The following is a 27,077-nucleotide window of genomic DNA, read 5'->3' as shown; positions in this document are numbered from 1 at the left end:
CTTCTGAACTGTAGCACCATAGGGTGCACCTTTCTGAGAACAAACCACTCATAAATCAGCATGTTCCAAAGAAGTAACAATAATAAATCAGAGCTTTTCAAGGGAAATGCCTATAAAAACCACAGGTTCCAGAGAATAAAATGCACTGCACAAGATTTTTCACTCTTTCATAATGAAAACTGCATGGAATATCAAAAAACTTGGATTTTATAAATCGAGAATGAAAACAAGATCAAGCATATTTGAGAGCTTTTATAGCTCAAGAAACACTTTCTATCGGAATATAAAGCTTTAACGTTTTTATTAAGTCCTCTTTAAAAATGGACGCAGGGATTTTAGCCCTTTAATACTGTCTTGGACTATTTTCAGTGGAAGGAAACGGTATTTATAACGAGACACTATTAAAGCATCTTAATGCAGTTAACTGCAAATCATTACGATCTAGACTTTTGTCATCTACTAATGAACAGAAGATTGGCTTGTCGTCTATGTGTACCGAATGCAACACTGGCTGATTGGAAGTATGTGCTTCATACTACAGTCTTGTGAATTTGAAAAACATACTTAAACATACACGGCCAGTCAAGTTTGGGGTCAGGATTTTTTTTTTTTGTCATGTTTTTTTTTTAAGAAAATTATTCTGTTCATCAAGGCGGCGTTTATTAAAATGTAAAAAAAAAAAAGCAAAATTGTTAAATATTTATTAAAATTTTAACTAACTGCTTTCTTATTGTATGTAGTTACAAATGAAATGATTACTCCAGTCATTATTGCTTTTATCACTATTAACATTCTTCTTCTTCTTCTTCTTCTTCTTATTATTATTATTATTAATATTAATAATAATAATAATAATAATAATAATAATAATAATGATAGTAATAATAATATTTAATATTAGAGTGATTTCTGAAGGATCATGTGACTTTGAAAATTCATCTTTAAAATCACCAATAAATGATTAAATTAAATGATAAACTACTTTTGAACAGTTATTTTATAGTGCAATTACATTTCACAATTTTACAATTTGTTCTGTATTTTTGATGAAATAAATGCAGCCTTGGTAAGCTGAATAAGCTTATTTTAAAACATTTAAAAATCTTACTGACCCCAAACTTTTGACCGGTAGTGTACATTTGACTGAAGTTTTTAGGTAAATTAACACTATGGCACAAAAAGATGCTAACAACTTCATTTTCTTTTCACACTAATAATATTAGGCGACGCAGTGGCGCAGTATGTAGTGCTGTCACCTCACAGCAAGAAGGTTGCTGGTTCCAGCCTCAGCTAGGTCAGTTGGCGTTTCTGTGTGGAGATTGCATGTTCTCCTTGCGTTTGTGTGGGTTTCCTCTGGGTGCTCCGGTTTCCCCCCTCAGTCCAAAGACATGCAGTGCAGGTGAATTGGGTAGGCTAAATTGTCTGTAGTGTATGAGTGTGAATGAGTGTGTATGGATGTTTCCTAGAGATGGGTTGCAGCTGGAAGGGCATCTGCTGTGTAAAACGTGTGCTGGATAAGTTGGTGGTTCATTCTGCTGTGGCGACCCCAGATTAATAAAGGGACTAAGCTGAAAAGAAAACAGATGAACTAATGATATTAACATAACATATTATTGATAAATAAGGAATTATTTTAATGCAGCTCCTTGTGCAACACCAAATAAAGCTTGCAGAACACCTAATTGTTGTCTATATCTAATAATATTTTGATAGTGTCTTCCTCGCCACTGTTGCCAATGGCTTGCTCGTTTGGGACTTGTGGACTTGTAACTACGCATCGTTGTATTTGCTCTTCAGTGTTTGGACTTTCAGCAGTGAAATTTAAACCACACTGAACTGAACTGAACTTCAACTCTGAAAATTGGACTGACACCAATTCAATTTACTCGAGCGTCTATGTTAAGCTGATTTGACACAATCTACATATACTCAGTTTGCATACTGTTTTTAACTTACAATATAGTATGGAAGTATGTGATTTAGGAAATAGCCCTGGTCTAGGTGATCTGTATGAAAAAAAGTATAGAAGATGAAGAGGTGTAGATGTATGTGTAATTCTGATTCACAAAAATGTAGTCTGCGCACTCTAGTGGCGACTAACATGCAAAAAAACGCAAGTGGAGCAACATCATTTACATTACAAAAATATGTAGCCTTAAGTCTAATTTATACAAATTTTTTTTAGAATTTGCAAGTAGTACACAAAATGGGATCACATACCAAGAGAACCAAACAACAAAAACCACGAAAACAATGTGTGCGTGTGTGTGCGTGCATGTAAAGGTAACAAGGTGGATAGTCTGAGTGCTTACATATGGGGAAATATACATATACACATATATAAACATACGTAACATGTATAACCGTCATTTAATGAAACCAATAGCATATATATATATATATATATAATAATAATATATAATAATTAATTACAAGTACTACGCCAACTACTACTACTACAGAAAATTACTAATGTTACAACCACTACTGCTGCTGCTACTACAGCCACACCGACGAGGACTACTACAATGTCTACTACTACTACCACGTCTACTACAACTGATACTACAACAGTGACTACTACTATTGATACTACTACAACATCTACTACAACTGATACTACTACAACAACGTTTACCACTACTACAACATTTACATCGACAACATCTGCTACTTCTGATACTACTACACCAACGACAACTACTGCTTCTACAACATCTACTAATTCTGATACTACTACACCAATGACGTCTACTATTACTGATACTACTACAGCTATTACTTCAACAACCACAACTACTACTACAATCACTACTACCACTACTACAACAACGACAGCTACCTGAATAATTTCAATGGCAGAAATACTTATGATAATGATAATGAGGAGATAACAGGAGGACAAGTCAAAACAGTAATACTAATAATGGTAACAAAAGTAGAAGTAATAATATTAATGATGATAGAGAGGAGGCGAGGGGAGGTTTGGAAAACAGGAAGAGGACCAATAATAATAATAAAAAGAACAATAATAATAGTAATAATAAGTAGAAGTAGAAGAATCTAGAGGAAGAAGAAAATAGAAGAATGAGAAGAAAAGGAAGAAACAGAAAAGAAAAGAAAAGAAAGGAAAAGAAAGGAAAAGAAAGGAAAAGAAAGGAAAAGGGGGAAAAATAGAAAGTAAAAGAAGAAAAGGAAAAGGAGAAAAGTAGAAAAAATAAAGTGCAGCAGACAAAACAAAGAGAATAATAATGAAGAAAACTACTATAATAATGATAATATACAAATAGTAAGAACACAAAGTAAAGAATAAAATTAATAAGAAAAACAACAAGAATATATGTACATATATTTATATACATACATATATACACACATATATACACACATACATACACATACATACACATCCATACACACACAAACATACATATATACATACATACATACATACATACATACATACATACATACAAATACACATACACATATATACATACAAATACACATACACATATATAAACAATTATTAAATTCATTAAATATATAATAAAAATAGTAATAATATTGAAAAAAAAAAGGATGGAAGCTCAAGAGGTGGACAGATACATGTGATAACTATAATATACTCATGCTGATAATAATAATAGTAATAATAATAATAAAACAACATCATTAATAATAATTTGAGGAGATGGAAGATTTGTACTTCTGAGTCAAGCGCATACGCATGCTCCGGCGCAGCCTTCTAGCGGTCGCATAGCTCTCTCTATGGCTGACGCTGATACTGACACGCACCTCTCAAAATATGTAACTACATGTCGCAACGATGCATAGCGCAAACTCTGTGATTGGTCGCTTTGTGGCGCTGATGAGTGGGGGCGGGGGTTTGAGCTGCGCGAACCTGTAGGTGTGAGTTTTTACAATTGTCCTGTGTTGGGCAGTAGTGCTGCTACGAGTAGTGACTCTGCTAGTTTAACTACGTTTCTCAGTAGCATGGCGGTAACGTCACTACTACCTAATCAAATGGCTTTTCCGTAGCGAAGCTATTTTTTAGTCAAGTAGCGCAGTAGCATCCACACATACTACATTTACCAATCGTGGATCAATAAGTGATGGCACCGACATTCATGGAGCTGTGAGGCCAGTGTCTAGCCAATAAAAGTAAATCCATATGATGGCAAGAATGATGATTTCTTATGCAATTCATTAATGGAGAGTTGTAATATATATATATAATGCTCATTCCTAACTATTTCCCATTACTATAAATTACTATAGTATTTTAAATGTGTAACACCTGGTTTTCTCAGACTTTTTTGTTTTTTGCTGTTATATACTATAATTTGTTTCTGTTTGGTACAGCTTATTATTTACAGTAAATAATTGAACTGTTATGCCTCATGTTTCTTTGACAGTTTTATTGATCACTAAAATATGATTGACTTGGATTTTTGTTGCTGAGATTTCATTCATTCATTCATTTTCTTTTCGGCTTAGTCCCTTTATTAATCTGGGGTCGCCACAGCAGAATGAACCGACAACTTATCCAGCATTTGTTTTATGCAGCGGATGCCCTTCCAGCTGCAACCCATCACTGGGAAACACATACACACTTAATCACACACACATACACTACGGACAATTTAGCTTACCCAATTCACCTGTACAGCATGTCTTTGGACTGTGGGGGAAACCGGAGCACCCGGAGGAAACCCACGCGAACGCAGGGAGAACATGCAAACTCCACACAGAAACGCCAACTGACCCAGCCGAGGCTCGAACCAGCGACCTTCTTGCTGTGAGGCGACAGCCCTACCTACTGCGCCACTGCATCGCCCGTTGCTGTGAATTAGAAATGACAATTGCAAAAATAGCTTAGATGTATTCTTTATTGCAATATTTTCTTCCCAGTAGCTTTTAGCTTAGCTTTCTTCATTTCCCAGAGGTTAGCTTTTAGTGTAGTTAAGCTACATTTTGAGTAGCTAATAGCTTAGCTCACTACATTTTTCAAGTAGCTTGCCTAACACTGCAAGTGTCGAGTTCTGTGATGTAGCTCTAGATGGAAACTTTTAAAAGTAGCTTTTTTAAAGTAGCGTTCAGATAAAAACAACACCCGTGAAGAAACTCGACACAGAGTTAAAAACCTACTGCCAGCTATTGTTTGGGAAGTGTTATTGCAGAGCAACACAAACAGCATGCAGAAGTATGAATGTACAGCTACGTGCAAGGCAGGCGTCATGGGTCATGGAGATTACTTGACTCAGAAGTATAAATCAGCCTTAAGGCACATAATTCCAATGAGCTTTTATGGATTGAACAAAGACTTTCTCTAGAAATTATTTTAATGTCAAACTTGTTAAATGCATTGACTGTGTGTTTTTAATGAATCAGTTACTTTGTTATTCATGCACTCATTAGACAATCTTTACCTTTAGGGAGCTTTACATCAATGGCAATGATCTGCAGTGTGAGGGTGCCATTGAGCTGCTGAGACCAGTGGCTGAAAACAGCCAAAAACTGGCAGAGATCCATAACGGGACCACATCCATCAAAGGTGGGTGTGTGAGTTTGTCTACTTTCATCTAATTCATTCTAATAAAGCTGCATAATTCCACAAGGGACGAGGACTTGTTTTACCCTAAAAAGTCAAGATAAGACTTAAGATAAGACCCTTTAAGATTTTCTGTTTTTCTAAACCCAGTACAACCTCAGAGTTCTGTATGGTATATAGTCCTGTGTGGGTGGGATGCATACTTTCATACTTTACAGGTTGCGCAGTGTTTATTGTTATGCAGTGGAATGTGTCAAGACTAAATTACTAAAATAATCACTCCATCATTCTTTTCCCAACACCTACAAGGTTACGTTAAAGGGTGTGATGTAGACTTAAGTTTGTGCGAAGTGATGTCACTCACATTTTTCCTCCATTCAGACGAGACCGAGGCGATTTCCCAAAGGAACAATACTACATCCTCCAGGAGAAAGAAAGCAAAGAAGAAAGGTACTTCTAATGTGCTGTATTACTGAATTGTTTTTTTTTTCTCTCGTGACCACTTCATACCGCCTTAAAAAAAGAATAACAGTAATAAAATAGATATGTCACACAGTTTTCACATGTTATAAACATAAGAGCTCCTATGGGCTGTTGGTTTTGCTAAAGCAAATCTTTCACTAAAAACATTAGTGCAACTATACTCACTTAGCACTCTTGTTACAGCAACTTGATAACACAGCACATCCACAGGGAAAATGTGGAGGAAATTACTGTATAGGACACATACTTAAACATAATAACATATAGGCAGATATGCACGTCTATAATACATTTCTTTAACGACAGAAACTTATTTTTGTCGCTTTTGGCATATAAAGAGGAACAGAGTATTAGTAATAGCAATGCAGTGGTGCCATTTCTAATTTACATCTTACTTTTGATTTAATTCAGTCTTTCTCAAACAGTGTGGGAACTGAAGCGGTTTGTGAGATGATACGAAACCTATTATATTAAAAGGGTTGGTCCAGAGTGTATTTTTAAGTCTTGGCTGTGTTTATAAGATGTAAAGCAATGTGTGCTCATGCTTCATTTGAAAAAACAAAACCATTGTTTGTTCATATACAGTTGACGTCAGAATTATTAGCCCCCCTGAATTATTAGCCCCCCTATTTATTTTTTCCCCAATGTTTGTTTAATGGAGAATATTTTCTCAACACATTTCTAAACATAATAGTTTTAATAACTCATTTCTAATAACTGATTTATTTTATCTTTGCCATGATGACAGTAAATAATATTTAACTAGATATTTTTCAAGACACTTCTATACACCTTAAAGTGACATTTAAAGGCTTAACTAGGTTAATTAGGTTAACTAGGCAGGTTAGTGTAATTAGGCAAGTTATTGTATAACGATGGTTTGTTCTGCAGACTATTGAAAAAAAAATAGCTTAAAAGGGTTAATAATATTGACCTTAAAATGACTTTTAGAAAAATTAAAAACTGCTTTTATTCTAGCAGAAATAAAATAAATAAGACTTTCTCCAGAAGAAAAAATATTATCAGACATACTGTGAAAATTTCCTTGCTCTGTTAAACATCCTTTGGGAAATATTTAAAAAAAGAAAAAAAAATTTAAGGGGGTCCAAAATTTCTGACATCAACTGTATCTTACTTTGATTATATACAGCTACTCAGCTATCATGAAAACGACTGTCATATTTCCTAGTTCCTCCAAAATCTTACCCTCAAGAGGCTCTGATTGGTCAGCTAACATAATGTGCTGTGATTCGCAGATCGGCTCCAGCTGACCAATAAGCGTCACGTCCAGTTACACCTCTAATAGCACACGCTGTGCCTCTGCTATGTAAATACTATCAATCAGTGTAGCTGTTAGCCATATTAATTTGAGCCTCAATCAGACAGAGGATGAAGAGGATACTGCTGAACCTCATGCCTGCTGTCTAAAGTAAAACCTGACAAGTGTCTTTCATATTGTCAAGTTATAAGCATGTGTAAGCAAAATAAAATCTTCACATATCTTTTGCAAGATTGTTTTTTGAGTTGATAAAGAACGCACCGAAAGCAGACAGGCACTGAATATTGTGGTTGTTTACAGGGGTTTGACGAATAAATATGTATTCCGTTTGCTAAATTGTTAGCGGTGCCAAACAGTATTTTCTGTTGTTTACATCCTTGTTTACGTCCTTGCTACAACATACCATTAATGCTAGAAACTGTGCTTGTAATAGATCAATTTTAACAAATAAAACACTTACAGGTTGTGGCTCACAATCTACAGCTTCTTATATCGTGGTTGGAGCTGCTCCTTCTTTGAGGGGTTTTTAGCTGAATCCAGCACTGAACTGGGAGAGATTGTGGAAGCTGTCCTTTGTCAAATGCTAGCGGTATATCTTTTATATAATTCTCTGGAACATAATTAAAATTAAGTTGTAAGCACTCTTTGTGTCCTTTGGAAGCCCAAATACAGAAACAGAAGAAGCTCTGTGGAAATAGCAGCGTTTGGGCGGCATTTTAGCTTTCTCTGCTAGAACATTACAGCGCCTCTGGCCAAGCCCCTTCGATGCATTACAGATTTTATACAAATTAGTTGCCTAAACTGAATGTAACATGAAATTAAACAAATACACGGGTTGCTATTGTTAATAATTATTAATCTATATTATGATTTTAAAAATAATCTCGGTATCGCTTATCAAATCACAATTATTAAATTAAAAGCTACATTTTTAGTTAGTTGTGCCGCATCTTTAGGAGTAGGAGAGAGTTGTTTTCTACATTATACAGCAGATGTAATTCACAAACACCTGATTGTAACCTAAAGGTGTTTTATTTACAGTAATAAATCTTTAAATTCTGCATTAGTAATTTATATTCAACCCAGGCTCATTCTGATTATGTACCCTTAAATACATTTCTGAAGAGAGCAAAATACATCTCAGGAGCTATGTTTTTTTGCAGTCTTTGTTTTCACAAATCCACCAGTGGCTGATGTGTACGCTTTTTCAGATCTCAAATTTCTCTCGCGAGTGCCATTCATGTCTGCTGTTCTCATGTAAATCCACCAGAGGCTGCTTTTGGCTTACTGACTTACTGTCGTCGCGGCCAACTCTGCTCTGCGTCTCAAGTCCGCAACGTACATGTCGAGCTACTGGACAAACTGGTAACAGCAGGAAAGCCATCCATACAGAGGTAATCGGTCAACTGGTAAACAAGAAAAGGAACAGTGTCAAACCAACCCGTAGCATTTGTTTTACAGCTCTGGCTGCATAATTCGCGATCTCCAGTAATGTATATAGGGCTACATTTTCAGAATGAGCCTATGTTGTTATGTATATTTCACTCCATCTGTCATAGAGGTCTTAAACTAAGAACATGAACCATTTTCATTTTTGGGTGGACAATTTCTTTAAGTACTGTAGTGAAGTTGAAATACTATAGTAACTGTACTATATCCACCATGTTTTTGATGAATAAGAGGAGGCAGAGAATTCTGTGAGATGAGTCTCATCTGTGGATGTTATGTTGTTGCGCTAGGTAAGAAGACAAAGAAGAAAAGTGAAAAATCAAAAAGCGGACCTGATAGTTCTAGCGGCCCACGGCTAGAGAAGCTGCACATGTTTGATAACTCCATTGACAACTCAGGAACAGAAGGACCAAGTCAGCTAGGCCAGTTCCTTGAGCTCCTTTGCATGTGAGTGCACATAACTATGAACATACTGTATGTATATTTATGAAAAAATGCTAACTGTGCTTATTGACAGCTGGAATTGTGGCAGAGAGAACTCAATTGCACGCTGCAAGTTAATAAAACACATGCAAATATAGAAACACTAACAAACTGAGAAAAGATCTTTATCAGTTTGACAACACATGGGCACGCAAATTATCACAACACACGCAAATACAGAAAAGCACTGAAAATAGTGCAGACCACAATGGAAATTTGTTAGGGCACCCCAAAAAGTGACAAACCCGGTTGTTCAGTGGTTCATTCAAAGGGGACCTACTATGGCCCGTTTCCAATGAGTGGTATGGTACGGCGCACTTTTATGGCTGTTTCCACTGTCAAACGGTACCTAAAAGTGAACCGTACCATACCACTTTTTGGTTACCCATTGCAAAGGGTACCTAGCATGAAAAAAAAAAAAAGGTGGAGCACGACTCGCAGGTGAATGCTATTGGTTTACAGAGAAGCCTCACTCGCAGAAGCCGGAGAATGAAAACAAAGGAAGCGCCATTTTTAAATACACAGCCGAGACATTATACTGTAATAATATATACATATAATAACGAGCCATGGTCGACCCAAGCTCAAACAAACCTTGTCGTCGTCTTGATGAACAGCCACAAAGCCAAGAAGAACAAAATCTGCTGTGTCCTGCTTTTTTACGAGACCGTCTAAAAGTGCGAGCAGTTTCACTTTCTCCAGAGCGCTCGCAGTGCGTCTATATTTGAAATAACAAACTTCTTGAGCTGATTATAACAACATGCGCATGATTATTGAAGCGCTTCTGATATCCGATCCTTTCAGAGGTGGACAAACGTGAGAGTGATGAATCTTTGTTGTACACCATGTCCACCCTTTTGACAGTGGAAACGCTGATAAAGGTGACCCATACTGTACCACTCATTATACAAAAATCACTTTTATAAGGGGTTTAAACACAGTTGTGTGGCAACAGTGTCTGAAAGTCATCAGCCTGTAATGGAAAAAGAATTCTATTTTTAATATTCACACTTCATAAAAACAGTAACACCCATTAATGATGATTTCTCCCTCAGCATATATATATATATATATATATATATATATATATATATATATATATATATACTTATACATACATATATATATATATATATACTTGCTTTTCAACAGTGTTTAATCAGAGGCAACCTCTCATTTTTGACTAAAGTAGAGGGTATATTTTCTAATAAAAGTCACCAACAACCATGCCACATTCAAACTCACTTAAATCCCCTTACTTCCCATTCTGATGCTCAGTTTGAACTGCAGCAGATCGTCTTGACCATGTCTTCATGCCTAAATGCATTGAGTTGCTGCCATGTGATTGGCTGATTAACGAGCAGTTGTACCTAATAAAGTGGCCGGTGAGTGTATATGCACGCATGCTGTCAAGTGTCTGCACAACTCAGCAAACACTGCTCGTAATAAAATGCTGTCATTTTTAAAGTGATGCTTTTAATAAATTGAGGAATCACGCAGGATGGTTTTCTGGTACTACAAAGACATGTCATATCTCAACAGATCAAGGCAAATATGATTTCTCAATTCATGACTCAAAAATGAAAATTCTGTTGTTAATTACTCATCCCTCATATCCTTCCAACTTCCTGAGACCTTCTTTTATCTTTGGAAACACAAATGAAGATATTTGAGATGTAATCTGAGAGCTTTCTAACCCTCTACGGACAGCAAGGTTTGTGAGATGTTCAAAGTCCAGAAAGGAAACCAAAAACATTGTCAAAACATTTCGTGTGTCAGTGGTTCAACTGCAAAAAGCTGTAAAAATGATTTTGTTTATGTGCTCTATTCAGACGCATTCGGATTTCATCTAAAATACATTCATTTGTGTTCTGAAGTTGAATGAAAGTCTCATGGGATTGGAACAACATGCACTGCAAAAATTGTGTTTCTTGCTTAGATTTTTTTGTCCTGTTTCTAGTCCAAATATCAAAAAATTCTTGAAATCAAGAAATATTTTCTAGACAAGCAAAACATAGTCTCATTTTAAGAAATAATGTCAAAATTAAGTGAGATTTTTCTTAAAACAAGCTAAATAATCTGACAATGAGGTAAGCAAAATAATCAGATTATTTGCTTACCCCATTGGCAGATTATTGTGCTTGTTGTAAGGAAAAACTCACTTATTTCTGACATATTATTTCTTAAAACAGACTATATTTTTACTTGCCTAGAAAACTTATCTTGATTTAAGAATTTTTATATATGTGGACTAGAAACTTTGGAAGCCCGTTTCCGCCACTGAATAAAAAAATAAAGTCAGAATTGCAAGTTATATAGTCTGAATTGCGAGTTATTAAGTCAGAATTGCGAGTTATAATATCAAAATTGTGAGTTATTAAGGCAGAATTGTGAGTTATTAAGTCAGAATTGCGAGTTATAAAGTCAGAATTGCGAGTTATTAAGTCAGAATTGCGAGTTATTAAGTCAGAATTCCAAGTTATAAAGTCAAAATTGCGAGTTATTAAGTCAGAATTCCGAGTTATAATATCAAAATTGCGAGTTATTAAGGCAGAATTGTGAGTTATTAAGTCAGAATAGCGAGTTATAAAGTCAGAATCGCGACTGATTACGTCAATATTCTGAGTTATTTAGTCAGAATTGCGAGTTATAAAGTCAGAATCGCGACTGATTAAGTCAATATTCTGAGTTATTTAGTCAGAATTGCGAGGTATAAAGACAGAATTGCGAGTTAAAACATCAGTATTGCGAGTTATTAAGTCAGAATTGCGAGTTTTTAAGTCAGAATACTGAGTTATCGGGTCAGAATTGCAAGTTATTAAGTCAGAATTCTGTGTTAAGTCAAAATTGCAAGTTATAAAGTCAGAATTGTGAGTTATTAAGTCAGAATTGCGAGTTATAAAGTCAGAATTTTGAGTTATTAAGTCAGAATTGCAACTTTATAACTCAGAATTCTGACTCAATAACTCAGAATTGCGACATTATATCTCAGAATTGTGACTTTATAAATTGGAATTCTGACTTAATAATTTTTTTTATTTTATTAATACATTTTTTTTAATTCAGTGATGGGAATGGGCTTCCATAGGAACGAGCTTCCATAAGTAACAGCACAAAAAATCTAAGTAAGAAAAACATTTCTTGGAGTGTGAGGGTGAGTAATTAATAACAGAATAAAACTTTTTGGGTCATCTAATCATTCAACAGGTCATGTACTGTATGAAGCTCAATTCACTACAATCACACGGCTGAGGACAAAATGGACATCAAACTAAATCTTCAAAGTCATTTTAGTCTGCTTGACAACAGATTGTCCGAATTTACAGGTCATGTGAAATTGACTTTATATTCCCAATCTGACCATGATTTGACTAAAACCTTCTAATCATTCTATATGTTTGACAGTGAATGAATTTGAAGTCTGCTGCTTAGTAGCTAAAAACACATAAACCTCAACATACACTCATAAAATGCTGGGTTATTTCATTAATTTTTGGTTAAAATATGGACAAAACTACCTGCTGTGTTAATTATTCATTCATTCATTTTCCTTTGGCTTAGTTTCTATTTTAGAGGTCCCCACAGCAGACCTTAAGCAGTGGTTGCCCTTCCAGCCACAACCCACTACTGAGAAAGACCGATACACTCTTGCATTCACACACACTTCGGCCAATTTACCTTATCCAATTCACTTTGGACTGTGGGGGAAACCGGAGCACCCGGAGGAAACCTACATGAACATGGGGAGAACATGCAAACTCTACACGGAAATGCTAACTGACCCAGCCGGGACTCGAACCAGCGACCTTCTTGCTGTGAGGCAATAGTGCTAACCACTGAGCCACCGTGTCGCCTCTGTGTTAATTATTTAATCAAAACTTACAGCTGCAAATTTAACCCAACATTTGGGTTTGTCTACATTTGACTCATTATGGGTTAAAATTACCCAGTATTTTTTACAGGGTACTGTTAAGTCCCTTTTAAGGAAAGTCAGTCCACTCGGTAGCCATATTTGCAATTCCCACAAGCAGTTCATTCAAGACCAAAGCTCTTTAAATGAATGGGAGAATCTTGAAATCTCAAAAACTCCTCGCCGAACTCACAATTAAATTACGTTCAAATCAGTAACAAAATCTGAAGTTACCTGTCGCATTACTGTTGTTGCTTAAGCTCTAATTACATTTAAAACATGCAATTTCAAGCTTGCTCCAGCTACCACACTTGTACAAAAATTGGCATGACACCAATTTCTTTTATGGCTGTTTGCGGTTCTAAACACTGGAAGAACAGAGACAAAACCTGAGCAAAGACACTGTAAGGACACTGTATGTGATTAGATGAGTTGTGATGTTTTTTTCCTGTCAAAATCAATGCAGGCACACAGTAGTTGCCAAATGACACGGCTTGCTTAACAAACAAGGGAATCTGGACAGACTCCTCGCCACAAAACCGCATGACTATAAAGACGGACAATTGGCTATTTTGACTGGAAGGCGAGACTTCCTTTTGCTGTGGCAGTTATAATGAGTGTTGCGCTTTTCCTCATTCATAGTAATGCTAGTGAATTGTGTTTGAATAATCTAGTCTTTGTAAAAGCTTAATACAAAAATGATCAGATTTAGCCAAATTCAGACTCTTAATTATGCAATTGTATAAAAAGTTTTATTGTCTTTTGGAATATGGTTAAAATGTACTGCCAAAGAATTCATGGTTAACTAAAATTTGATGAAATATCTGTTATAAACTGGAGTGACACAACAAAGGTGAGGTTCCAAACGCAGTTTTATTACAAAGAATGGTCAGACAAGCGTCAAATCAGAAACAGAAAAGCAGTAACGGGTAAATCCAATAGAGAAACAAAAGACAGGGCAGAACAAAAGAATAATATTGCACCATCGTACCCCCATGAACTCGGACGTTTGTGTGCCTGTTTCTATTTTGTGCAGGTACATTCTCCTTATTTCTTTCTGTTTTATTTCAAATAATATAAATGTTTAAAGTTTTAGATAAAGCCGTCAAACTATGCCCACACATGCAAGCTAACCCATTATTCGTATAACTGATAAAATAAATAGGCCTATAGTGAAATCAGCATAACCGAGTCAGCACGCTTCATTACCCAACCAGTATCAGTGTTAGGAAAATGATACAATCTAATAATAAATATTTTATTTATTTATTCAGCCTATTTTAATAACTTGTTTTCAGGTTACATTTGAATTTTCAGGTTCATGAGCTACAAGTCAAAATAAAATCGACATGGTAACTGTATTTTAGCCGTTAAAATAGGCCTACGGTATATTTTCTGGTGTTTAATTTTGCATGACCAAATAGCAGTATAGCCTAAATTGCACATTTTTAAAGATCATTATTCAGCTACCTGCAGTGCATGTGAGAGGTTTATCTGTGGCAAATTCACTTACTAACGCACTAGTGACTTTGAACGTGGCATGGTTGTTGGTGCCAGACGGGCTGGTCTGAGTATTTCAGAAACTGCTGATCTACTGGGATTTTCACGCACAACCATGTCTAGGGTTTACAGAGAATGGTCTGAAAAAGAGAAAATATCCAGTGAGTGGCAATTCTGAGGGCGCAAATGCCTTGTTGATACCAGACGTCAGAGGAGAATGGCCAGACTGATTCCAGCTGATAAAAAAGCAACAGTAACTCAAATAACCACTCGTTACAACCGAGGTATGCAGAAGAGCATCTCTGAACACACAACACATCCAACCTTGAGGCAGATGGGCTACAGCAGAAGACCACACCGGGAGCCTCTCCTGTCAGCTAAGAACAGGAAACTGAGGCTACAATTCACACAGGCTCACCAAAATTAGATAATAGAAGATTGTAAACACGTTGCCTGGTCTGATGAGTCTCAGTTTCTGCTGTGACATTCGGATGGTAGGGTTTGCATTTGGCGACCACAACATGAAAGCATTGATCCATCCTGCCTTGTAACAACGTTTCAAGCTGGTGGTGATGGTGTAATGGTGTCGGGGATATTTTCTTGACACATTTTGTGCCCATCAGTAGCAATTGAGCATCATGTCAACACCACAGTCTACCTGAGTATTGTTGCTGACCATGTCCATCCCCTCATGACCACAGTGTACCCATCTTCTGACGCCTACTTCCAGCAGGATAATGCGCTATGTCATAAAGCACAAATCATCTCAGACTGGTTTCTTGAACATGACAATGAGTTCACTGTACTCAAATGGCCTTCACAGTCAGCTGACCGCAATCCAATAGAGCACATTTGGTATGTGGAATATTTCCAGTACCTTGTTGAATCTGCACCACGAAGGATTAAGGCAGTTTGAAGGCAACATGGGGTCCAACCTGGTACTATGGTGTACTGCAGGGTGTACCTCATAAAGTGTCTTTTCCTAAATGTGCTGATGTTAAAATAGGATTCAAATCCCATCCATTTTAAGGCCAGCAAAACTTTTCCCTGCCCACTGATATTGATTGAAATGCGCATATTATCATGTCATATTGATTGAAAATGCGCATATTATCATGTCTCAGTATTAACGTGTATAATCATATCCACAAGACGGGATTTGCAAACAAAATGGGTTTAAAACATCTGTTCCAACTCTTTGTTATCCAACTTCAAGAAGCAGTAAAAAAAATAATTACGTGTAGTTAAGTGTGTTGAGAAACATTCTACTCTCTTTAAGTTCACTTTAAGTAGCTTGCAGTTTCATCTTCATTATGATATACTTCTTAAATTTGTACACGTCATACAATCAAGTGTTTTGTATTCTTATTCTTTTTCTCATAACAAGTACTATGAGATTTAGTTCTGTATTAGTGCTTGTTCAGACACACTTGTCATTTTCATTAGCCTACATACCTGGCTTTAATGCACAGGGGTCAGATTCAGTTAAAGTTGACGTATTGTCTACATAACAAGACATTTCACTTCACATTTAACATCTGATTTCAGTTCCCCAGGCTGCTGTTTTTTTTTTTGCCCACATATGAATATCTGTCAGATTACACTTTCTAAATCTACATATAGGCATATTGTCACAGTAGGCACTGAAAACATAGCATTTGCCTTATTTCTCTTTGCAAGCCCTATAAAAATATGATATTAAACATTTTCACAATAGTCCTAAATGGAGCAAATCATTAGAGATTATTGAGGTTTTTATATCCTAAGGTCAGTGAACAGACTCTTGGAAATGCCATCTGTTCGGCATAACATCTCATTCTTGTTTTACACAAGCATCTGCAACACATATGCAGCATTTATTTATTTCAGCATCAATATAAAGGGATTATAGCACTCAAAGCTGCTTAGCAGAACCAGAACTGCAAAGTTTTGCACATCACTTGTCAAAAACCTATAAATACACATTGAGACATTTAGTACTGTAAATAGCAAACTTTGATGGAGTAAAGCAAAATAATTTAGCAAACTCACCTGTTTCTATTTTAATGCGCCTCTAGATACATGTTCCAGATGTTGTGACAGGCACACAAACAACATTTTCTGTTCATTAAATCTGACTGAATCCAGACCACTGAAGTCATTTATAGCTACACTTTGGTACTGAGTAATTACCATTTGGATGTAAATATGGTTTCCTTTTCCATGCCAATTAGACCCCTTCTTTTTAAAATCCCATCACACGCAGAGCCCTGTCAAGCATCGGGTGCAGTGCATGTTTTTTGCTTGTTTCAGCTCAGCGCAAGTATAATTCTCACTTCTGCGCCACGCTGTTTAAATAGCAAATGCAATGTTTGTTATCTCACAACTGAAATAGACCGCACTATTGACCTACTATAAGCTGGCCTAAAGTCAGTGGCGCAGGTTTTTTATTGATTTTTTCTTATTTAAAGAGGGCATAGTAATAGGCGGGTCCAAAACATGCATACAGCTTGCCTATTACACACACAGGGATGCGCAGCTGCACATAAATATATTTAAATATGATCAATTAAAATGTAAAATTGTTCATTTCTTTTCGGCTTAGTCTCTTTATTAATCTGGGGTAACCACAGCGGAATGAACCGCCAACTTATCCAGCATATGTTTTACATAATGGATGCCCTTCAAACTGCAACCCATCACTGGGAAACATCCACACACACTCATTCACACACATACACTACAGACAATTTAGCTTACCCAATTCACCTATAGCACATGTCTTTGGACTTGTGGGGGAAACCGGATGATCCCGGAGGAACCCCCACGAACACGGGGAGAACATGCAAACTCCACACAGAAATGCCAACTGACCCAGCCGAGGCTCGAACCAGCGGCCTTCTTGCTGTGAGGCGATCGTCTTCTATACTCTACGGGTTCTCAAACTTTTCAGCCTGTGAACCCTAAAATAACAACCCCATTGACTCACGACCCCCACTATGCTCGGAGGTGGTTATAATCATACAAATATTGCACACAATGGTCCACACACACCAATTGGAACTATATAAATACGAGCATATTGACAAAACAAAAAAGTGCAACAGTCTAACAACCATATAATTTTTTATGATCACAAACATTATTCAAATGGTTAAATTAATATTAACCTCACTTAATGAAACTGGTGGGCACAATGTTTACAGCGCAAGACTATTCTTGGTATAATTTTGGAGACCACCACTTGGAGATCATCCTCCATGTCGTGGGATTTATTTTTAATGTATGTGAGTGCCATAAAGGTGTCAAAGTTTAACATTGTGCCGTAAAAATCAATCTTCAACAACTAACGCTATTGCTGTGATGTTAATCTAGCATAATAACGCTAGGGGTCACAATCCAATGGAAAAAAAATTAAAGGCTGATGGCTTTTTATTTGCATGTTGTTGTTTTTTTTAATGTAACTATTAAATATAAATCAAATATATTATAAGTTAAAAACTGTTTTTATCTTCTGTATGTTATTGATAAAATATGGTAATTCATTCATTTATTCATTTTCTTTTCGGCTTAGTCCCTTTATTAATACGGGGTCGCCACAGTGCAATGAACCACCAACTTATCCATGTTTTACACAGCGGATGCCATTCCAGCTGCAACCCATCTCTGGGAAACATCCATACACTCTTGCATTCACACAAATACACTATGGTCTCTTTCATTAACACAGAGGAGGCGGGCTTTATGACTTGTACTGCAGCCAGCCCCCAGGGGGCGATCTAACGGCCGGGAGCATCACTCAAAAGCAGACCTGTGGCACACTTGGGTCTAACAGACAACAAACAAAAATCAATAAAAAGTTAACATGAATCACACATTGACAAACAAACTACTCAAAACATTTACAAGCCTTTAAGTTTTTTAATTATTACACTCTTTTTAAAATCATTTAGTGAAATCAATTCAAGAGCTTGACTGGTTTCTTGAACATGACAATGAGTAAATGTACTCAAATGACCTCCACAGTCACCAGAGCTCAATCCAATAGAGCACCTTTGGGATGAGATGGAACAGGAGATTCGCAATATGGATGTGCAGCCGATAAACTGCAGAAACTGCATGATGCTATCATGTCAATATGTAGCAAAATCACTGAGGAATATTTCCAGTACCTTGTTGAATCTATGCCACGATGGATTAAGGCAATTCTGAAGGCAAAAGGACGGCCAACCTGGTACTAATAAGGTGTACCTAATAAAGTGGCCAGTGAGTGTATTTTAAAGAGCCCATATTATGGGTTTTTGAAAATGCCCTTCCATGTAGTGTGTAACACAGCTCTAAGTGAAGTGAAATGTCCAGCTAAGGCTTAAATCTGTAAGTGTACAGTGTTTAAAACTGTTGATTCATCTATAAAAGAGTCGACTCATAGTGCTTCAAACGAGTCGTCTTGATAACGAGTCATTAGGTGTTTCGTGAAGACGCGGCTACGAAACACAAGTAGTTGGGCGCGCAAACCCGGGAGATTTGAAACCTGTGGCCCCGCCCACTAACAGAAAAAAGTCACACACACACAGACAGACACCGGTCGAATTAAGTCATGCTTTGCAGATGGATATTATTGACAGTTCACCCAAAGATGAAACCTCAGCATTATAGCCCAGCCTTGAGCAGTTCGAGTGCTTCTGGAAACTACATGCTTACAAAGAAGACTTCATCAGTTTGTTAAAGGAAGGATCAGTAAAGACTGTCAGAACATGGATCAGTGCATCATGGATCAGTTTCTTCCGGCATTTCACAAGTGTAAGTACGTGCGATTAAAATTATTGCCTCGTTTACTCTAGCTTGAAAATTATGTATTTAGTTGTGTTTTGTTACTTGTAACTGCATGTACTGTATCAGGTTAGCTCTTTATTCTCATATCGCGTGTAAAGCCACGTTGAAAACGCGACGCGTGCCGCTTTGTTTGCGGATCGTCAGCTGTTTTTACACACATGCAACGGTCAAGTTTTAAAATAGTTCAGCTCAGGCTCGAGGTGAGGTGTCTAAATTGCACCCTGCAAGCTGAACTGGCACTCTAGGCGTGTATGTCGTGTTCTCTGGGGAGGAGGGTTATGTGTGTGTGTGTCTCCTCTGACCAGGGTAATGTGTGTGTGCAGGACCGGAGCAAGCTGAACTGCCGTTCTAGGTAAAGGATGATCACGCCGCCCTCAACCTGATAGTGAAAACGAAAGGGACCCGTGAGTAAAGTGAGGATGGTCGCGGTTGAAATTGAAGACCGGGGGGGGGGGGGTGGGGGGGGTGGGGGGTAAGCGCGGATATAACTGAGGACGCGAGTGGTGAGGGAGGTGTCGCAGACGCCGGCCTCTCTTTTCTGCCGCCCTAGGTTGCCTCTAGGACGCGCCGGCCATGTGTGTGTGTGTGAAAAGAGCAGACTTTGATGGGCTAGGAGATCTCCTCGCCAATTCTTGGACTTTTTGCTTAATAAAATAGTTAGTCGTCTGTGTTTTCTAGTCCATCGTCTGTATTTACATTCACCCACTGGCAGCCAAAATCCACTATGAAGCATGTGTGCACTGTGACTACTTTTATATTGTTGATTAGCAGCTGGCCATTTCACTCTGTCTCGCGCTGAAGCCTGTCAGTGTTGTCGACCAATCGCAGCAGGCTGTCATCCGTCCAATCAGCAAAGATTAGCTTCGCGCTGAGGAGGGGTTTGGGAACAAATGAATCGCTGAACGATTCATATGGGAGTCGCTGGGATAATTAGGTAAAAATAAATGCAGATTATAAGTTTTTTGACCTTGCATGCATATTAGACTGTTGTTGGAGACCATTACAACCAAAATGTGACCCTATTTCATGTATAATATGGGCTCTTTAATTGCAAGTTCAGCAAGCAGATTTTGAGATTTCACATTTCCTCCATTCATTTAAATTGGATTTGATCATAAATGAGCTGCCCACAGGTGTTACAGATATAACCATCAGGTAAACAGACTTTGCATGAATGAGACTTTGATGGAAATCGATTATGAACAACCAAATATGATAGCCTTTAGCACAAAACCAACATTATAAGTGAACATATGGATGTATTTAAACTGAATATTTGACTGATTAAAATAACCAGGATTTGCTATTGCAATTGTTTACAGATTTTACTGTTTCTCAACAAGTTTGTGTTAATAGTTTTTTTAGACGCTTGATATTAGTGTGTTTCAGCCACAGTGGGAAATGTTTTACCATAAGTCTGAATTGTTCATCCTGATCCATCAAATGATGCTCTTGGGGAGAACATGACATAACCTACATACACTGTACAGGATGTTTAATTCTACTGTATGCATCTATAAATGTCTTTCAGTGTAGTAAAATTCTCCAGTCAGCTGACCGAACTGGACCTTGGTGAGAATCACATCGGAGAGGACGGTGGGAAAATGATTTTAGAGGCCCTGAGACAGAGACAAGCAGGTGTGAAAATAAATGTGATGGAAATTTTTGATGGAACATAGCAACAATGACCTCACACACAGATTTGTGGATTCACACACATGAAATGTAAAGTTACTGATGCATCATTCCTGAGCTCAAATGTTATTAGTTCATCCTTAAAAGAAAAAATTCTGTCATGTACTCACTTTAATGTCATAAGTAAACTTTTGCTCATCCTCTAAACACTAATGAAGAACTATTTAAAGAAGTATAAGACATTAAGGCACTTATGCTCTTACAAAACTCTTATTTACACCCAAATAATTCATATCCAAACTGACTCACAAATTATAAGAACAAATGGAAGCAGTCAGATCAACGTAAGAGCAACGGTTTGAAAGCATTATGTCAAATCCACGTTAATCTAACTTACACACACAATGGCATTTACGGCTTTAGAACCCAGCAGACAATTGTGTGTTTATTAGACATCTAATAGACATCTAAACGTTGACACCTTGGTTAAAACAAGGCTAAACTTGGGCTGTCAGTGAAAATCTAATAGGCATCTAAGAATCGCCCAAAATCAGGTGTCAAATAAACAGATTAGACAGACTTTATATGTGTAGTCATTCATTACTGTAGTCTAGTGTTGGCCTATTCTTAGACGTCTGTTAGATTTTCACCGACAGCCTAAATATTTAGACGTCTATTAAACATCTGTTAGACATCTTTTAAAAACAATAAAAAGCTGGGAAGATTTATCACACTAGTGTTAGGAACATATTTTTGTTGTTTGCAAAAGATCAGCATCTCCAAAATAATGGCTTTTGAATTACATAAGTGCTGGTAAATGACTTAAGTTTTGCAGTATTAGAGTTTCACAGGTAAAAGTCATTGTGGTGTGTTGTTAGAGGTATAGTTCAGTGAAATGAGGATGTAATTTCTTGGTAATCTTATTTACAGCAAAATTACCTTCAGTTAAAATCGAGGTTTCAACACGCATGTCCACGGAAACACTCAGTGCCATTTTGAGAAGTGCAAAGGAGCTGAAATCTGGGAAAAAGAGAAGAAGAACAAAGGTGTAGTATAAGAGTTTATGATTATGTATCATACCGCTGTCTTAAATTTGGACAGTTCAGTAACAGTGCAGAAAAATGGATCATGTCCTGGAAAGAAAAATACTAGAACATATTCTATTTGAAATTAACATTGATGAACAGAGGGTCTCTATATAAAAATTCTGTTTCTGGCAGTACATTAAAAAAACACAGATCTAAAAAATATGTGTTTTAATGTTTATCTTTGTAACAACAGCTCTCTGAGAGATTTAGTATGGTAATGAATATGTATATGGCAATATTGATGTGTTTGGTCTTGGCAGTGCCAAGCAAGCCAAGACTTGCTACTTCAATATATTCACATACATGCTGTCTGAAAATATGACACTGAATATAAATTTGCTGCTGCAAACTTAACATATGTGAAACCCACATAGCGGATAAATACACAGGTGGAGCAGAGGTGTAGGAGGGTGTCCGAAAATTAGAGTAATTCAAGTTTAATCCATACCAAATTCCTACCCTACCGCTAAACCTGCCCCTAAAAGTCTTTGTACACTGAAGTTTTCATGTTTTATGTCTAATGCGTATGAATGAATCCATTGCAAAATAATTTGAAAAACAATGCAAAATGGAGTCTTCGAGTAGTGAAGATGATTTTGTTGACTTTGTTGGCTTAACAAAAGAAAAAAGAAAGAGGAAATATTGGGTTCATCCCATCCTTAGATTATCCCGGGTGATCCGGGGGATTATCCCGACTGATTCAAAGTTTACTTCAAAATGTCGGTGACTTAGTTTGATACTTTGCTAGCAATACTGGAACCACATATTAATAAGTAGACCACCAATCAACAGAGACTGGCAGTGTGTCTAAGTTACGGAGACAGACAAGCCCACAGAGAAATTTTTTCAAAGTCAGTTTCTCCGATGCCAGATTTAGCCTTTCACTTGTATGGCAGCCCTGAATTGTCAAAACAACTCTCAAAACTAACCCGATTAAAGTTATTTATGACAGACGAGAGTTTCGAGACAGTGTGTCAATGTGATTTACACAACATGAGGTTGAATTTATATTTAAACGGACCAAGATTTCAGATTCAGTGTGCATAAAACCTTTACTATACATTATTCTCCAAATCACAGGGGATTAATAGTTGGATTTCAATGATGTAGAAGCACATTACTCTAACTGTAAGCTTGAATTTATAATGTAAATCTATCCTCTATTCGATTGGCTGATTCGAATTGTGTTAATCAAAAATCACACCCACCCACAAACAACACTAAGGTATGTAATATTGAGGAGCAAGCTCATTGGCTGTGAAGCAACAGCAGCCAATCACTTGTGCCATGTGGTTGACAGCAGATTGGATAGAATTTATCAGCCTGGGGCCTGAACCATGATGCCAAATTAGCTGGCTAGCCAGTTAAGTTTCAGTTTAGTTTGCACCAATTCTGAGTTTTAGATACCATGACAGTAACTCAGTTGCTCCATAATATCATGGCAACAAAGACTGATTAAAGCAGAGCTGCCTTCATGTTGCCTAAAACCCAAGATTGGAGCAAACTCTAAACTGAAACTTAACTAGCCAGATAGTCCAGCTTCATGGTTCAGGCCCTTGCTAGACTGCATATTAAACTTTCAAACGTTAAGCCCAACCTTTTGCTAAAACAGAAAAACAGACATCGTGCATAAGTTTCAGTAAAAGTCAAAACTGAAATTTCTTTTAGTGAAATTGCTAGCTCTGTCCATCCATAACAGCTGTCCAGTCTTGTTTGTGTTAGAGAAAGAACTTACATGCACATGAGATGAGACAGAATCTTATATTTCCAATATTTTTCTATGTAAATGCGGTTGGCAGATGTACGTGACGCGTGTCACACGTCACACGAGTACTGCGTTTTTGAGATGTTTTTTTAAACACACAGCACTCATTACTGTCAGTTCCACATGTTACGCACCGTCTAGGGATGGTGCACAACATGAAAGACAAGACAATGAAAGTGAAGTCAAAGATTTATTGGGGTTTTGAATTCGGGAGCTGACAAGGCCAAAATAACAAACAAAAATTCCTTAATGTTAAATCTCTAACTTACCTGATCAAAAAGAAAAGAAAAGTACAATACACTACCCTAACTACCTAACACAAAAACAGAGGTCAAAAAGGTTTTACAAAGAAAATGGCGTCAAACTCCTTACTATCCCAATATATATACTATTTACAAACTATTTACAAAACAGGCTACTTAAATACTTAAAGGACAATCCAAAAATCAATGTCAGCAGGAAACAAAGGTCAAACAAGCCAGTGGAACAAAGTTTCATAAACAAAACAAACACTAACATAAAAAGTACTCACAAATCTCAATAGAATCTCAGTAGTCACACAAAACAAAAAGTACTCAATCTCAAATCTCAATATTCACACTTAACACATACAACTCTGGCCTATACCACACACAAAAGTATCAACAAACACAAAGCAAGTGACCAAAAACAAGATGGCTGCCAAGGAAGTAGTGTCATGGCTTTTTAAAACACTGTAGGCCAATCAGGAACAAGCAAGCTGGAAGTGGCCAATTAGATGTGTTCTAAGCAAAACAGAAAGGACAGATGAGACAAGACCAACATAGGGTTGTAACACCCCCACACATAAGTGTAAACATGGTTACAAGTTTACAAATGCAATCTAGACAATGAATCTGCAATTATATTGTACCTTTATATTGTACCTTTCTTGTACTTAATTTGCAAAATAAATCTTTGACTTCACTTTCGTTGTCTTGTCTTTCATGTTGTGCACCATCCCTAGACGGTGCGTAACATGAAGCACTGGACCAGTCAGAACAACTCTAATGCATTGCGTGCTTCTGTGTATTATGTTGGCATGAGGCAGCATAACGAAACTAGTTCTGAGTGCTGCAGACTCGTTCTTTGTGAATGGCTGCTCAGTTGTTTCACCGCTGTCGTCTTTTTTGCCTAGACTGTGTAGACCGCACATCTAGATGGACTTTATTTTTCATGGGAGAACATTAATTAAATCTTCACCCCATACCGTGGCGCTTTGGGACTAATACAGTACATGCACTCTTACACCCCTAATGTAAATATGTACATACTGAATATGTTGTAATTTCCTGCCAGGACAAGATCTGTTTTTTACAGTATGGATTTAAAATGTTTGTAAAACCCAAATTTTTAAAAAAGTCACAATATTTTGTAATATTTACAATTCCTTACAAATGAATTTCTGCAATGATGCTGTCTTTATCTCTCCTAAAGGGAAAAATGAAGTAGTTCTTCATGTTTGGAAGATACTGAAAGGATATCACTGGTTTGCACATGGATGTTTTGGACTTTTTTGCCTTGTTTTCAGCTTGTCACCATAGTTATTAAAAAAAAAATCTTCCTTTTTCATGTGGTCTGAACTGTGTTGGACAACAGCCGTGCACCAAATGTGAGCTCACAGCACGCGCAGCACCAGCAGGGGTTCTGGGTCCCATTTATTTGATGGCACTCCAGAAATAGCGAATTGATGTTTGTTCTTCTCAAATGCGTCTCCCTACTTGTCTCTTCTAGTATATCTTTAGTGACAGAATGAGAGTGCTTCTATGTGTTTCTCTTAACAGTTTGATACATTAATTTGATTATGTCTTACAGAATATTGTGAAGGGTAGTTTGCATTTATTTGTTTCTGTGTGTGGAGAGACTGTCCGCCATCTGGAGAGCAGATTTTTGACTATGTTTTCGGGTCAACTTGGTTTTGTCTCCACCTTGTGGCCATAAATGTTTGTCATTAATTTCTGTGGGTTGAGAACGCCCTGGTTGCAAAGAATTCTGGTCCAGATTTGGCATAAAGCTGGCATAGCAGGCATTCGTCCGGCACTGGCAAACAGCATGTAGGCCAAAGGGTATGGCTGAGGTGCCACCATCTTTAAGGAAGCACACAAGACTTGGGTCAGATATCAAATGTAGTATTTGAACCAGATTTATATGTGGGCCATGTAAGTTTGGCCTATCTTGACCCACTTTTAAAATACTTTAAAATTATTTTTGAGTATAGAAAAAAATTCCACCAATCGGGTGGCTTCGAGAAAAAGCACGGAAATGCTTCATGGGTTTATCAAATTTATTGCAGTCATGACACACCAACATCTGGCCCAGTTCAGACCCAGTTATGGGTTATTAACATGGCTAATTAATGTTCGGTCCATGTTTGGCCCTTGTTTGGAAGCCAGAATTGGTCCAATTATGTACCATAATTGACTGCGGCCAGTGGGCCAAGCAAAAGCTGATTGTGTGTGACAGAGCTCACACAAATTTTGCTATGTTGGTGCTGATAGTGTTTTAGTGTCAGAATAGTATGAATCGAAACATGATCAATGTTTGACTCATAATATTGTACAATTTATGTCTGATTGTATGAATGCAAATTTTGTATAGTGATAAAAATAAAATATTAAAAGCAGGGTAACTGACGCAATCTGGATTATGTAATCAAATTCCAACAAAATATAGTAATTAGTTACGTTTTAACATGCTTATAATCATATTACAGTTACTTTTTAATGGATTACATGTTATACAATGGCAGTAAATTATGTGTAGATTCTCTATAATTGTTCTGTTTTCTCTTGTACATCTTCCTTTCTATACACATCTAAATTTTATCTGATTAAAGTTTTTTTAAAGACACTGACAATATCATTGGCATTTTGAGGTACAGTAATGCTTTTGTTTGTTTGTGTGATGCAGAAATTCGCTCATTTTAGAAGCTAATTAGATTCTAAAACATTTATTCAAAAACTATGAACAATGTAATAACACATTCATATGGCCAAAGTTCTCTGATGTGTATTAATGGTCACATTAACATGGAGATGATGGACAAAAATAAATTTTCAGATTAGATTGTTGAAGTGTTTTAATTTGGCTTATAGTAAATG

General features: G+C 36.9%; 1 protein-coding gene across 1 annotated transcript; it reads left to right on the top strand.

Annotated features, from left to right (window-relative positions):
• Positions 1–5,240: 5,240 nt before the first annotated feature.
• Positions 5,241–22,157, top strand: LOC130245316 (uncharacterized). Its single transcript, XM_056477985.1, has 6 exons — positions 5,241–5,269; positions 5,439–5,557; positions 5,936–6,004; positions 9,056–9,212; positions 21,002–21,108; positions 22,036–22,157. The coding sequence occupies exons 1-6, from the start codon at positions 5,241–5,243 to the stop codon at positions 22,155–22,157; spliced, it is 603 nt and encodes a 200-aa protein (XP_056333960.1).
• Positions 22,158–27,077: the final 4,920 nt, after the last annotated feature.

The sequence above is a fragment of the Danio aesculapii genome, chromosome 18 (genome assembly GCF_903798145.1).
Source record: "Danio aesculapii chromosome 18, fDanAes4.1, whole genome shotgun sequence".
Lineage (NCBI taxonomy): Eukaryota > Metazoa > Chordata > Actinopteri > Cypriniformes > Danionidae > Danio > Danio aesculapii.
Note: the sequence above shows the minus strand (reverse complement) of the source record. Positions and strands in the feature narration are given on the sequence as shown.

Excerpts from the sequence above, each read along its gene's own strand:
- LOC130245316 (XM_056477985.1), top strand. The coding sequence starts at position 5,241 with ATGGGTCATGGAGATTACTTGACTCAGAA. Across the intron at positions 5,558-5,935 it reads CGGGACCACATCCATCAAAG|ACGAGACCGAGGCGATTTCC; the intron begins GTGGGTGTGTGA and ends TCCTCCATTCAG. Across the intron at positions 6,005-9,055 it reads AAAGAAAGCAAAGAAGAAAG|GTAAGAAGACAAAGAAGAAA; the intron begins GTACTTCTAATG and ends TTGTTGCGCTAG.